This window comes from Eimeria acervulina, genomic scaffold, assembly GCF_000499425.1.
Source record: "Eimeria acervulina Houghton genomic scaffold, Eah_scaff6, whole genome shotgun sequence".
Classification (NCBI taxonomy): Eukaryota; Apicomplexa; class Conoidasida; order Eucoccidiorida; family Eimeriidae; genus Eimeria; species Eimeria acervulina.
The window spans coordinates 180,940-195,495 of record NW_013549700.1 but is presented as its reverse complement, the minus strand read 5'-3'; the positions used below and the strand labels follow the sequence as shown (position 1 = coordinate 195,495).

At 51.5% G+C, this 14,556-nt stretch overlaps 2 protein-coding genes across 2 annotated transcripts; one reads left to right on the top strand and one right to left on the bottom strand.

Moving 5' to 3' along the window:
- Positions 1–566: 566 nt before the first annotated feature.
- EAH_00002070 (hypothetical protein, conserved) lies at positions 567–1,969 on the bottom strand (the record flags this gene model as incomplete). The annotated part of the gene is made up of 2 exons (XM_013394935.1): positions 567–1,473; positions 1,758–1,969. The coding sequence occupies 2 exons, from the start codon at positions 1,967–1,969 to the stop codon at positions 567–569; spliced, it is 1,119 nt and encodes a 372-aa protein (XP_013250389.1).
- Positions 1,970–5,648: 3,679 nt separating this feature from the next.
- Positions 5,649–14,184, top strand: EAH_00002060 (alpha-glucan water dikinase 1, putative; the record flags this gene model as incomplete). The annotated part of the gene is made up of 17 exons (XM_013394934.1): positions 5,649–5,881; positions 6,004–6,378; positions 6,856–7,270; positions 7,521–7,816; positions 8,066–8,374; positions 8,527–8,722; positions 8,941–9,639; positions 9,958–10,170; positions 10,356–10,723; positions 11,010–11,409; positions 11,615–11,812; positions 11,950–12,215; positions 12,488–12,986; positions 13,162–13,252; positions 13,509–13,644; positions 13,739–13,898; positions 14,080–14,184. 17 exons carry the CDS (start codon positions 5,649–5,651, stop codon positions 14,182–14,184), a joined length of 4,959 nt encoding a protein of 1,652 aa, XP_013250388.1.
- Between the last annotated feature and the right edge of the window lie 372 nt (positions 14,185–14,556).

The following is a 14,556-nucleotide window of genomic DNA, read 5'->3' as shown; positions in this document are numbered from 1 at the left end:
TTTCATCTATTTCTCTATTTCTGGCGTTACGCCAAGCAGCGGCCTGAACTCAGCAGCAAATAAAGGGCTGCGGAAACGAGTAGCAGCTGCCTCCTCAGAAAGGTTTGTTGCTGCATCTTAGAGGATAATTAAGCAGGGGAAGAGACGGTAGTAGAAGTTGTCTCTATAGAAAGATTTGTCTGCCTGAGGGTTCATTCATATAAGTGGCTGTTCCGCTGCAGCTTAACCGCAGCTAGAGGTATATTAGACATAAACAAGGAGACTAGCAGCCCTTCCTATCAAAACCAATAAAACAAACCCCAAACAAAAAGAATGGGGGTTTAGGGTTTACTGAGCTCGGTTGCTTCAGCACCGTTGCTGCTGCTGCAGCCCCCAGCAGCAACTGCTGCTGCTGCAGTACCCTGCAGCAACAGTTTGCTGCTAAGGGCTGCCCGTGCCCTTGGGGGCTGCAGCAGCAGCCCCCAGCAGCAGCACTTGTTGCCGTAGCTGCTGCCAGCGCAGCAAAAGGGTGTTCAAGCTGCAAGGAGCAGCACGAGGAAAAGACAAGAAGAGACAGCAGCGACCCACTACCAATCCTCCAGTTTCCTTCGCTTGGGTTTCCGCTTCTTCTCTTGCCTCGTCTCAGACACTGTACTCCATTGCTGCTGCTGCTGCTGCGGTTGCTGCTGCATGTACTGTTGCTGGTGCTGCATGTACTGCTGCTGCGGGTGAAGGTACTGCTGCTGTGGTTGCATGTACTGCTGCTGTGGCTGCATGTACTGCTGCTGTTGCTGCGGCTGCTGCTGCATGTAGAGAGTCTGCTGTTGATGCTGTAGGTAGTGCTTCTGCTGCTGTATCCGCTGCGAGGCGCTGCTCACGTAACTGTCAGCTCTGCCCTTTCTGCTGGAGACTGACGACGCTGCGCCGATGGCGCTGCTGCTGCTGCTGTGCTGCTGCTGCAACTGCTGCTGCCGGATGCTTTGAGCAGAGAAAGAGCGCAGCAAGCTGCTGCTCGTCGTTGAAGCCTGTTGTTCTGGTCGCGGTTGCTGCTGATGCTGCATGGGCACCTTCCTAAATGCATGTTCTCCCAAGGCTGCAGCAGGAGCAGCAGAAAGTAGAAAAGCGGCGACTGTGGCTGCTGCAGCCTTGGCGCTCTTATCTGCACTGGTGCTGCTGCTGCTGCTGCCGGTTGTTGAGTGTGCTGAAGCATTTGCTGCTGCTAATGAAGAGAAGAAAGACGGCTCCTCATGGGGTGGAGTTTCTGGTTTGGTTTCTGGAGCATCGTGTTCAAGCAAATCAACCAACGTGAAGTTGTGGTAGCGATGTGCCTCTGGGATTGGAAGAGGTGGCAGCGGCTGATGAAGACAGAAGAATTTCGTCTGGTGAGGCAGAGTATTAGACAGCAACCCAGGTCCGTATACACCTCGAGGACGAAGCGCAGCCAGGCGCACACGAGAAGCAAAGTGCTGCTCCTGCTGCGACACAAACGCTACCCTGCGTCGTAAGAACAACACGCAAAATCAGACACAGAAATCTAATGCTTAAAAGGATAAATGGAGAGGCAGAGTGCAGACAGGTACAAAGAAATGAAATAAATCAAGGGAATAAGATAGGGAAAGAAACCAGACTTGAACATGAACCGTCACGTCGGAGTGGAGCCAGAAAACAAAAACAAACAGAGGCCTAAATAGCAGACGGTGGAGCAAATAACCGACGAATGCAAACAAATCGAGGAAAGAGAAGGGAGAAACCAAACGCAAATACTACCAATCGCCTACCTGTCAGGGTACAACCCAATAAGGTCGTCGTACGCATTAGGAGGCCGCCAAGGATCTGGCATCGGAGGCGCTGACTTGCAGAAGTAAACGCTTGACGGTGCATCTGCATCTGCGGCAGCTTCTGAATTAAATCCTGCAGCTGGTGCGGTTGCTGCTGCTTCCGCAGCTGAACAGCCTTCGCCCGCGGGGGCCCCCAAGGGGGGCCCCGCCATCTCCACCAGAAAGAGGAATCAACACCAGAAGCGCGTCATGAAGTGCAGAAAAAAGGGCAGCTGAAGGCGGCGCAGCTAGAGAGTCACTTGAGGTGTCAAGTTTCTCTCAGACTGGAAACGCACACAGGTATCGTGTCGTCCAGGATCTGTGCATGCACCCGAAACGAAGTGCAGTGTACAACCAGAATTCCTGCGGATTTTAATCCGCCTTCTAATTTCATCCATGAAAACAACACGGAAGCGCAAAACTTGGCATGCTGTGTTAGCGAAACCGTGGGGCTCTGTGCTCAACGCAGTTGCGGTGCTGCTTGCGCTAATACTACTCGCATGCAGGCGTTTCACAGTGGAATCCCTAAAATAATGCAGAAATGAAATATGAAGTTCATTGTTTTCACTTGTAGGGTGTACTCTGAGCGTTCGGCTAACAAGGCGCATCCATCTGTCTTTGGGGCTGAGTGATACTGCATTCTTTGCAGAACGAAACGTTCTTGCAGCAGCAATTTAGGTTTATGCATTCATGTGTATGCTTAGTTTAGTTCGTGTACTGATATACGGCTGCTTCCGTGGAATTTCACTGCAAACAGTTACGCACGGAAAATTCTCAAGTGGAAGTTAATGATCATCTCGTTCCAGAGGAAGTTGGGCTTATCCGCTGCTTGTCATTCAACGACAAGAGCTGAATATCTGTAGTGGTCCTGGCTTAGGACAGTCGTGAGATGCAACTTACCATGGTCGGTCTGGCGTTGATACATGCATGTCTACTTACCTACATACTGGCTGTCACTGGCCAAGGAAGTGTCGAACTGTTCTACAGTGTCAGAATGTGCAGCAGAGGAGAGTTCGGGAATACTTGCTTGCGGGGTTGCCTTACACCCTGAGCTGCAGCACGGTGCGTTGCGCGACTCATAACAGATTGTTCCTTGTCTTAGCATCATCCCGACGCGCTTGGCCATCTATTGCCAGGAACCCTGGAGACTGGAAGGGACATCAGCTGCCTTTTCCGAACCCTTACCTAAAATATCTGATTACATTTCAGCTCAGGATGGTTCACGGCTAAGATCGAGCAATCTCGTTAAGTTGGTTCGACGGGGACACGAGTAGCACTGACTAGTTGTGAAGGCGTTGGTAAAGAGAATAGAATCTTTTCATCCTCACGTGAAATTTTGTTGGAAATTCTTTTATTTTCTACTATGAGCTGACCAACGTCTGGGTGCCTCGCCTCATTGGAACAAGGGCAGTATCCAGATTGCATCCCGCCGAAAATATTTCTACAGATAAAACAATTTGTGAGGAATGCCCCCGGTCCTGCCAACCGTCCACCAAGTATGAGGGGCGGCGTGGTGCTACAGTTCCATTTGCTATCTTCTTCGCTTGAAGGGGAGCCACGAGTATGGTGGCTATCTTTTAGCAATGGAGCATTTTTCCGGAGACGACCCTGACAATGAAAACTTTCAGAGATACGCTGCGAGGTAGGTGTATCCCCAGTTCGCAAGGAAGCAGGCTGTAGCGAAATTGTCGACAGGAAACAGCGTTGATGGCGTACCCAATGGCGCATCTATTTCTTTTGCAGCAAAGAGGGTCGCATAATTCGATGCAGCAGGAGCCTGCAAAAGGCGGAAAACTGGAGTGCCAAGGGTTTGCGCAGCGCCACGAAGGGAACCCACAAGCATACCACAGTAACGGTCTGGACCTCGCGCAGCCTCAGATGGGTTTGAGGGGGCTAAGAGAGGTGGCAGCAGCGTCTGCGTATATGCCTCGAACATTCTGTATGTCTTCTAACTTCATACTATTGTTCAGGAGTTGGTAACGCAACGGAACACAGGCCACAAAGTGCAACGGGCATCCACGGCAAGAAGGTACAACCTTTCTGCCCATTCGTCTGTGCAGCCTTTGCGAGTGCATTTCACTAATGGCAGGCAGGAAAAAATAGTCGGTAAAATTATCGGTGTAAGATGCAGGCCGAACTCAGAATTCGGTATGCCTGCCATGATGCGAGACTGCTACGTTGGGCGAGTTCATCACTACATTACCATACGCGTTCCGTGGGTGAATGGCATAATTCCGCTTATTCCGTGGGTGGCTCAGTAGAGGGCCGGAATACAGTCTCCAAACGCGCAGTGAGGTCTACGTGCTGGGAATCAATGAGAGAGTGCTCTTCTCAGTGCTTCCAAAAGCGGTCGCACCCTTAACGGAGAGACGAGTAGAATCAATGTTCCATGAAATTCTCCGTGACAACTGCTAGTGACGGCTGTCGGGTTGCAGTATCCGCAAGCTGAGACTAAAAAAACACTAAATAACCATTACTGATGTCGTTCCACGAAAAGTGAACAGTTTGCTGGCTGGTGAGGAGTATGGAAGCGTCGACACTACTAATAATACTGACAGTTCATTGCTCAGACCCGCAATCAATCCCTGACACTCCTTAGGAGGCATTTTCAAGGTCTCGATGGCAAAGGAGTGGTGCGGTGGCTTCGCCGAGTTAGGCAGCTCGATTCGACGTCAAATATCTGGAGCTTTGTTTCAGCATCGCCTCTGATGCACTCTCCCTAGCTCTTACTGGTTAGGCACTTTGTTCCGCGGATGTGCTTATCTGCGAAGATTCTCGTTTTCTTCCGAAGGCGCCTTCGTGGTACACCTTAGATGCGCAGGCGCCTGGTGTTCCTGGATCTGTCCACGTACGGTTGGGAGATGCCTCTGTACGATTACGGTAGTGGGTGGGAAACTCTGGATTGGAGAAGGCAAATTGGAGCGCTTCAGGGTGCAGGCCAGGGAGCACAAATTCTGGTGCTCCCTGGCGAAACGGCCTCGATATGATGCGGTGGGCCCAAAAACACGAGAGAGCATCTGTATAGTTTTCAGTAGACCGATTTAGTAGTGGTGCCTATTATTTCACAGAGGCGTCGCTTTAATGCAGACGAAACCGTCTAAGAGGCAAAATCATTGCACTCAACGGGCAACGCAGACCACATTGAAAGGTCGGGCTAATGCAACTGTAATCATCTGTTACATTACGGAATTAATTATGTAACTTGTACATAAGACGCTTTTTGTGATTACGTCCGGACAAAAAGCGCTCATGAGCAGCCTCCGGCCAGCGGATGCAATGTCGGCTGCTCCTTCTTGTATAGCAGAAGTGAACAGGAGGAAACAGGGGGGGCTTTACCAGTTCCCCCAGTCACTTTTTCTCTCGAATTAAAAGTGACTTTCAGTGACAGCAACAAATTGACTGCTCAGGTCAGCCCTTTACGAAAACCGGAAAACGAACGCAGGTTTCCTTTCCCTCGCTCCGCTCGCCTCAGCGGTTTGGCAGTGGTCGTGCGGAGGATTTGCTGTTCCAGAGGGAGGCACTGCTAAGGTTATTATGGTTATTATCCGGCATTTTCTTTAATATTTGCCTCATTCGGAAGCCCAGAACCTCCCGAAGGTTCGGCAGATCCCCATGTTCACCAGGAAGTCAGGCCCTAGCGCGAGAAGGGTAGGGCGAGGGAACAAGGCATGTGGGGTCTACACAGCTATACAGCTGAGTTCCCGTGGGCTTCTTTAATCCAGGTACAATATTCTTTCTCTGACAGGTCTCCATACAAGGTCGGCATTCCCTAAGTGGCGGAGAAGCCTTGGCATAACCCCTTTTTGTTCTCACCAACCCACCACCCACACACGACGAACTGAACACGTAGAAATGGCGAACGAAAAACAGGTGGAGCAGGAGGAGTCATTGCCTCTTCTAGAAGGTACAGAGGCAGATGCATTCCAAGTGGAGCTCCCGGTTGACGGCGGCCGCACGCTGTCGTGCACCATCCGGCGCCGCCCTGGAAATGCCAGTTGTGAAAGGCAAACTGTGCAGGTCCTTTTGTCTTTCAAAGATCCGTTTTTTGGAGAAGGTGCTGCATCCAAGGAACTGCTGCTGCACTGGTGAGCTGGAAGCAAGTCACAATTTGCATTTTCCCATTGCACTGCTCCGGTGTGTATCTCCGCAGATTAATGCGTCTTCTGCCTCCTGCAATTGCAAATGGTCGCCTCGTGCTGCGCTGTAGGGGTGTCGCTAAGAATCCAGGGGAGTGGCTCCCTCCCGATGGCGACTTCAGGGAGCAGTTGCGCTGTGGCGGTCAGCCTGTGAAGTTCGAAGGAGCGGCGACAGATATCCCCTTTCCGTCTCCTAGCTCTAGCCCCCCCTCAGTGCTTGAGTTGACATTCCCCGCAGATGTGGCCCCGGAATACATGGTGTTCGTATTACATTCTCCCCCGAACGAATGGTTCAAACAGCCTACCCCAGGACGGCCCTCTACGAATTTCATGCTTCCTCTCAAGCAAGCTCTAAAAACAATGGCATCTCGAAGGGCCTTTCTGAACGCCATATATGCCTATAAGCGGACCCAGCCTCTGCAACAAATCAAACCCTCCAGCTCACAGTCCGTTCGCTTCTCAGCACGTTTCCACGTACTACTCTTCCCCCAATTCTCCCAAACATCTAACCATTAGCAATCCTTGATACAGTGTGTTGCAAATGTGTCGATTCCCCGTCGAGATTAGCATGCAACAGCAGAGAAATCTTCTCACAAGGAACTACGTTTGCTGTCCTCAAAGCCCAATGCAGCTTGTGTTCTTTCATCCCATTAAACACAGTTGCCACCACGAGGGTCCTGTGGACCTATCTAGTTCATTTTGGCAGTTGCTGGATTCCTCTTCGTGTTCCCTTGTGTACGTTCACGCTCTAATGCATTTGTGCAGCCATCACTAGGCAACGTATTCGTTCCCGTTGGTGCATGGGTGCCCACGCCAGTATCTCTGCATGCTGCACTCTTATGCGCCCTAACGCGTACTTACAAGGCCATTCGCACTGGCTGTAGCTGCATCTGCACGGGAAGTGCGTGAAGTGCAATGTGCAGCTACTGGAGAATTGCGGTGAACGACGGCGACATGCAACTGCTGGCATTGACGTTCGTGGACAAGGAATGCTGCGGATTGGAACTCTTTTGCGATTGGCCGGCAGCTCTTCTGCTCCATTGGGGGACTGCAGAGAGCCAAAGCAGCCCCTGGAAACGCATGGAGCTCAACAAAATGCTGGTGCACGTTTCCAACGACGCGCAGCCGGTGCAGCAGCAGCACCGACAGCAGCACAAAAAGGAGGATTCCGAAAGGAACATACAGGGACAGGAGAAGACGAATTCTGGGAAGGCAAGCAACACTGACAAAGGCGATGCGTCTAGGGACTCGTCAGCAGACGAATGCCATCTCGAGACCCTGTACGGAACTTTTGGTCACTACGCTATCGACAATAAGGCAGCGCAAACTTTATTTGAGGTACTAAGAGCATCCAAGGTCTTATGATGTATCGATTTCGAAGCACTTGGAATTTTCACTTATCCATATGCGGCATCCGTCCTGGCGTTCACTCATGTGACTATGCGTCTAAACATAAATCATCTCAACGTTAACTCGTCCGCGCACCTGCGCATGCATGTATCCGTCTGTGTACATAGTAGGAGCAAATATACATTGGAACATGCATGTGCATATCCCTGTATTGTGTGGTTGTGTTTCTTGCGTTTAGTTCTGCGAAACGTCGCGTAGCGTGGGCTTTCAACGAGTGGCTCTCTGCTTCAGGGGAGATGGTGTGCCTTGCGGGGTCTCGTTTGTGTTGAAAGAAGTGAAGGCAGATCGTTGGTTTGCGGACAAAACCGGAGACTTCTTCATAAAACTTCCGACGCATCCTTACTGGGAGGCACTGCGCGAAAAGTACCGAAAGATTGAAGAGATGCGAGCTGCTGAAGAGGCCAGAAAGATGGAAGAACGAAGGAAAAAATGGAATGAGGCTAAGCAGGCATTTAGCAAGTTTGCTCAGGAGCAGTGAGGCGCAGAGAATCAGTAACACACACGCACACGCAAGGAAAATGCACATATCCCCTGAGGGCGAAATTCCTGTCTTAGTTTGTTCTTCGTTGACAGTGTTAGTGTCTTTTCTCTGAAAGGGGAAAGCAGCCCTAATCATGGCTCCAAGGAGCTGCAGCACAGGCTGATTATTGCATGGAGGGAACCAGCCTACTAGCCGGCGTTGGCGTGCAATACTTTCTACCTTGCATGCTCTCTACACTGCAGGAACCCAGAAGGTGCCCTAACGTTGCGTCGGGTGCCTCTCTCCGGTGGCATAGGGGAACTTCTGGTGAAAACGGAGGCGGACGCGTCCAAGCAGAACATTCTCATCTCACTCACGGCTTGTCTCCAAACCCCTTGTGTTTTGAGGTGGGGAATGGTTGACATCATGGGGAGACGGCAGACGGAGCTGCAGCGGGAGGCTGAGGCTAATGGAGCACCTCCCATTGAAACAGGGAAAGGGGGGAGGTATCAGTGGCTGTGCCCTCCCCCTGAGGTCAGGCCCCCCCACACAGTAGTGGTGGATCCACACCGGTGAGCTCTAAACAGCAGAAAACAACGAATACTTGCTATATGTAGAAACTGCTTCAAAGTAACTTGCATGCCCCTGCCGCCCGCGGCTCCCGTGCGCCAGCAGTTCATCGACGTGACAGATAATGGCAAGTGCGGTCTGTTTTGGGACGCAGGGCTTGCGAGACCCCATTTGAAGACTGTTCTGATGGCCTTCTGCAACACATAGAGATACACGTTCCAGCAGTCAAAACCACTCCGCAATTCGAAGGCGATCCTGGCATTGAACCTCTCTTCGACGGCTTTGCCTGTTGCCTTAGAGAGAGGGATGCCGACAGGTGGTACAAGGCTATTGACAACCGTGATATCCAAGTGGGCAGCCTCCTGAAAAAATAGTTGTATCAAGAGTTGTAACTGTTCTTCAAAACCTACTGACAGATTTAAGCACTACGAAAAGGTTCTGCTGGATACAGGTGTCTAGCGGGTCTGGAGCGCGAGGCGCCTTGCGTTGTCAGCTGAAAGTCATGCTGCTCCCAACTTTGTCCACGCCGCGCAGATGTCTGACACGGTATTCGTTTCTGGTATTGCAGGTCCGCCTTCTGGATGTGGAAGACGTGCCATGTAAGGGGGAGAACCGCGAATACCTGGAGAAAATCGTAGAGGCCGAGGTGGAGTGGCAGCATATGACACTAATGCATCGTTACAACCTGATGCGCGAGTTCTACGAATCCTTTGCTCGGCGGTCTGAGGCCAGACTTACCTCATCTTCGGAATACAATACACGGGCGCAGAGAGCGTCGGAGCTAGCGCGAACATGGGCCCAAAGGCAGTGGGAGGGGGACGAGGCACCGTTGCCTGAGCGGTTCGGGGCATGCATGAAGAAAGCCCTGGCTGCCCACGATCTTCTAGCATGCGGTGATCTGGCTGCCGCTGAAGCGGCAGAGGAGACGGAATTCTGGGAGCTGATGTATACCTGGGCTCGATTTGCCTTTCTGGGGCTTCTGGACTGGCAAAGAAATTACAACACAAAGCCTCGAGAGTTGGCCCACGCTTGCGAATCCCTGACGTTCTATACCGTCAGACTCTGGCGCAACTTTCCGTCCCACCGTCCGCTGATTCGTTGCTGCCTCAGCACCATGGGTAGAGGCGGTTCCCAAGGTCAAGCTATTAGAGATCGAATCCTAGAAATCATGCATAAGCATCACATACCTGAACATGGAAGCTTTTATGAACAGTGGCACCAAAAGCTTCACAACAATACCACTCCAGACGACATCGGTATCTGCAGAGTAAGGTGCAGTGGCTCCCACGCCCATTCTTTAATTAACCAAAGGTGTCACTCAGAATCGTGCACAGCCCGATCTAGTATTACAGCCACTGTCCTGTGATACAGCCAAGCCACCGGTTCTTCTGAGAACTTCCCCCTCCAGACACGGAAGAAGATTCTGTGGAACATACATTTTGTGCCGTGTTTGCGGCTCCAGTTCCTGGATCATGCTGACGCTGTGCGAGGTCTTCTGTGACTGCGTGTATCACCGAGGTGATGCCCGGGTAATGTTTCCTGCTGTCAGTCGATTGCCTTCTCCTTCTGCCTTCTGCCTTCTCAGGCAGTAATTGCTTTCCTCGAGACTCGCGGAGACCTTTCCACATACTGGCGAGTGCTCAGTGACCACGGAATCACCAGGGAACGGCTTGCCAGCTACGAGAGGAAGATTACTATGGAGCCTCATATGTTGCACACAGACATAAATGAACTTATCAATGACTTCAGAGCCTACCTCAGCGTGATACAGGACGTACACGATGCAAGGGATGCTCGAGTAAGCCATCGTTATGTATTCGTTTCCTGGACACCTCTGCCCGTTGCCACTCTGCCGACGTCGGCGGCTTTTGCACCACGTAGCGCACAACGAGGGCAGCACAGCACAACCGTAGAGCTGAAGAGTCCCAAAGGCTCCAGCCATTGAGTTGCGAGTTTTTGGTGGATCTGGTTTGGGGCTTTCAGAAAGCATTTGACTACGCCCGAGGGTACCTCGCGGGGGACACCGTCCAAATTGTAGAAAGAGTGGTGTGGGAGATGGGACAGCGGACAGACAACATGGGTGCAGGGGAGCTGCACGATCGGTTTTCACGTTTGTCAGAGGCTCGCAGACGCATTTGCTTCCAGCTGAACGAAAACGGGGGTCTTGACACTTGTGACAACTCAAAGATAGCCGGAACGAGGGAATTATTGATGCTAGACTTCGTATTGGAGCAGCAACAAGGACTACTGCTCCAAGCCACGGGGTCCTTTGATGTACAACAGCTCGCGATGCATCTTAGAGAGCTCCTTCTTTGCCTTTCTGCCCACGACCCCTTCAATGTCGAGCTCACGTGAGTAAAACCAATTCTGTGGATTTAGCTGATATGCTGCTGTGGAGGATCCTGTAGTTTGTAGGCGCCCATAATAGCTCTCCTTTCATCACCTGTGCGCTAAAGACTTACCAAGTCTTTCCCTCACTTACCGAAGGCCTCAATCGCGGCACTCCACTTCGGTGGATACTATTGTGCGCATATTTTGCGCAAGCCCAACAGTCTCCGACTGTAATAAGTGGTGCACTTAATCCAAGTAAGACACAGTCTCGAGTGTTTTTCCTGACTTCGTTTCGCGGTGTCATAGGAACCTGTGCGCTGACTGGCAGCACCTGTCTGGAGACCTCGCGGCTAGATGCGCCTGCGGAGACAGCTCGAACAACGAGTGCAGGGAGGGAGCTCTTCTTCTGAAGGCCTTGTCAGATCGGTTGTCCCGTTTTGTAGGCAAGCAAGTGGACTCAGTGCAGGAAGGTCTCGGGCCCAAGGCACAGTACTTGGGGGCACAGGTTGGAACCGACAAGAAAGTGCTTGACTTCTTTGTAGATGAGGTTCTACGGGGGTCATCTCTACTGAGTATCTCGTTTTCCGTCAAGCGTCTGGAACCCCTGCTGAGGAAGGCAGCGAAGCTGCCCGCTTGGCAGCTCATTTCGGTTGTAGAGAGAGTCAAGGGTGAATTTGTTACCATTAATGAACTCTCGGGCATCCAGGTGAATTAAGGGCTAGGGCTTGGTTTCAGGCTCCTCCTGAATCGGTTGTCTTTTCCTGCAGCTGCGTCACCTCGTAGTGAATGTCAACGGGAGCTTACTCCAGATGGATCTGCATGCCTCGGACTTGTTTTGAAACCAATCCTCTGAAGAAAAGGTTAAGGCATTCCCCATGTTCTGCTGCTTCGCTTCTGGCATGGAAACTCAGGATAAGGTGTTTGAATCGCCAACAATCCTGCTCTGCAATGCTGTGAGCGGCGAAGAGGAGATCCCGGAAGGTGTCCAGGCCGTTCTAGTCCGCTCTGCTGCTGTCTCCCCCGACATCCTCAGTCATGTCTCTGTCCGCGCGCGGAACGCCCACGTGCTTTTGGCTGTCTGCTTTGACGAGGCAGAAAGCGGCAAACTCGTAAGAGAGGCAGTATGGTTTTGCAAGCCGGGTAGATCATAGTATGGACTTGCACTTGAAAGGGGCTGGTCTATTAAAGACTTTTTTGAAGTCTCAGCCGTTCGGCACTGGCCTTCCTGCGGCGTGCTCTAATACAGGAGGAGCTTGCTGGGCAGTGGGTGGAGGTTCAGTGCGCACGCGATGGCAGCAGCTTAAGTGTGACGGCGGCGCACAGGTGGAAGCCAGACTCGTTAGTTCAGAGGACTTGTTCTAGCCTCTTTGACCGTAAGGCTTCTCAGCTTGTCCTGGAAACTCATGAAGAAGAAGAACTTCGCAAATCTATAAAGCAAGCAGACAAAAATGTGGCAATTCTGGATGCGTCTGCTGATGCTCCATGGGCCATCACTCCAGACAAGTTCACTTCGTAAGCCCGCACCTCTACACCTGTGTATGCTCCTGATAATGAAGAATACGAGCATTTTCTGTATGTAATTTGATGGATTCGGTATTTCCACGAGAAGCGAGGTTACGTGCTCATCTTGTTGCGATGCAAAACGCTAGGGTGTTCAGTGTTCCTATATCCGGTCCGACGGCCACGAGCTCAAACGAGACTTTACCTCTTGTGCAGAGGAGCGTTATTGCATCACCCACGTTCAAATTGCATCGGGGGCACACGGTAATATGCGTTCTTGTCAGGTCCTTGGTCGGATCAAAGTCCCTAAATATCGCAAAATTGAAGTCTGCCTTGCCCAAAGATGTGCTGACCCCGTACTCGATCACCCTGCCTTTTGGCAGTTTGCAGCGTACCCTGCATGCACCTGAGAATGCGGAGACATTAAAATCCCTCAGTGCTGCTCTGCGGAAGCTGTCAATTCGTCTCAAGAACTCGGAAGCAGAGGCTATCTTTGAGACATGCCAGAAGTCTATTGCAAAAGTTGCAGTCCCCCGAGACCTGCGCCAGGCTCTAGAAGAAGCTCTTCATAGCATCGATGCCCAGGGAGGTGACAACAACTATCCCGCCGCCAAGTTGGGCACTCGGCCTCACCTTATGGATCTTTGGAACGATACTGGCGATGCCAAGTGCACACAGGCCCTGATCAAAGTGTGGGCTTCTCTCTTTGGACTGCGCCCATGGGTTTCACTTACTAAGGCATCTAGAGACTACTGCGAACTTAACATGGCAGTTCTCATTCAAGTAAGCAGTTGGCATCCCAATGCCGCTTCGTTTTGTCTAAGGGCCCCAGAATCGCTGGATAAAGGTGCATTAGGTATTGGATGCTAATTCTGTTTTGCTAGCTGTGGTTACACCTAGTGTGCGCAACGCATGCTATAAAGATGAGGGTCGGGTTAAGCTCTCCTTTGTCCTGCAGGAACTTCTCCCAGTCCGTTATTCATTTGTCTTGCACACTAAGAACCCATTCTCCCAGGATCCGAATGAGCTATACGGAGAAATTGCTCCAGGTGAGATGTTGCACCTGCCGACAGAGGAATGTTAGAGCTGCCACTGCTGTAGTGCGTAAGTTGGTTAAGGGCAGTACTGGAAGCCGATCCACCTTCACTGAACGCCATGTTTTGCCTGCGGGCCCGGCCTGCTATCCAGCGGCTTTAACCATCCACAATCCCAAAGCCCGACCCCCCTGGCTCCTGTAGGTAGAAAACAAGGGCATTGTTCTCCAGTAATCGTCTGCTACCTGTTGGCTGCTCGCCTGCGATACAGGACTTGGAGAAGTCATTGTAGGCAATTACCCTGGACGTGCTTTAGGGTGGACACAAACCCGAAATGGAGACCCTAGGGTTGTTGCTTTCCCAAGCAAAAGCGTCGCTCTCACATGCAAACAGTGTCTAATCTTTCGGTGGGTCCTCTGGAGTAGCAATAGTGACCATGATATTCGTGGAATTTTTCTTTGCTCCTTTAACACACGTCGTCGCTTTTCTGTGCCGACGCAGGTCGGACTCAAACGGAGAGGACCTCTCAGGGTTTGCTGGTGCCGGGCTCTTTGAGTCCATTCCTGCAGAAGAAGCCTTTTGGCTGCCCCTCTGTTACTGGAGGCAGCGCCTCGTTAGCGACAAGGCGTACAGGCATGCGTTGCTCTCAAAGATCAGCAAAGTGAGAGGGCGCGTTTGAACTTAACGAGAATTGCACAGGGGCCGCCCTAGCTTTGCCCTCCCAAGTGAAACCACCCCCTTTGCGTCATGTTGGATTGCATTTAAAGGGTGAGAAGCTCCGTGCTTGTCTCTGAAACATACTGTAACCTACAGAGGACGTTGTTGCCTTGTTCCTGATGCAGATTGGAGTGCTCGTGGAGGAAATCTACGGCGCCCCCCAAGATATTGAAGGAGTCGTCATCGGTGAAGACACGGTTGCTCTAGTGCAGACACGGCCTCAGGTCTAGAAACAGGCAGTTTGTTTGTCTCCATACCGCTCATTTCGCTCATTCTCACTGGCGCCGGTAACGCCAAAGCCACGTGAAAATACATATTCGCACACGAGTGGGTTGTGCACGTCAAGTTTATGTGTGCTTCTGAGCATGTACGTGCATCTGTCTACACATGTAACTGCATGGATTAGGTCCGCCTACAACTATGTTCATACGTATGCGAACATTGCAACACAACCTCCCAATACACACGGGCTGCACTTCATTTCAGCACGTGCACGGGGCCAGATGCCATTGGCGAGTGACGATTGGCCAAAACCTATAGTTTCTCAGTATTAACCGCTGTCGCATTCCATCGACGGGAAGTGAGCAACGCTCAAACCATCA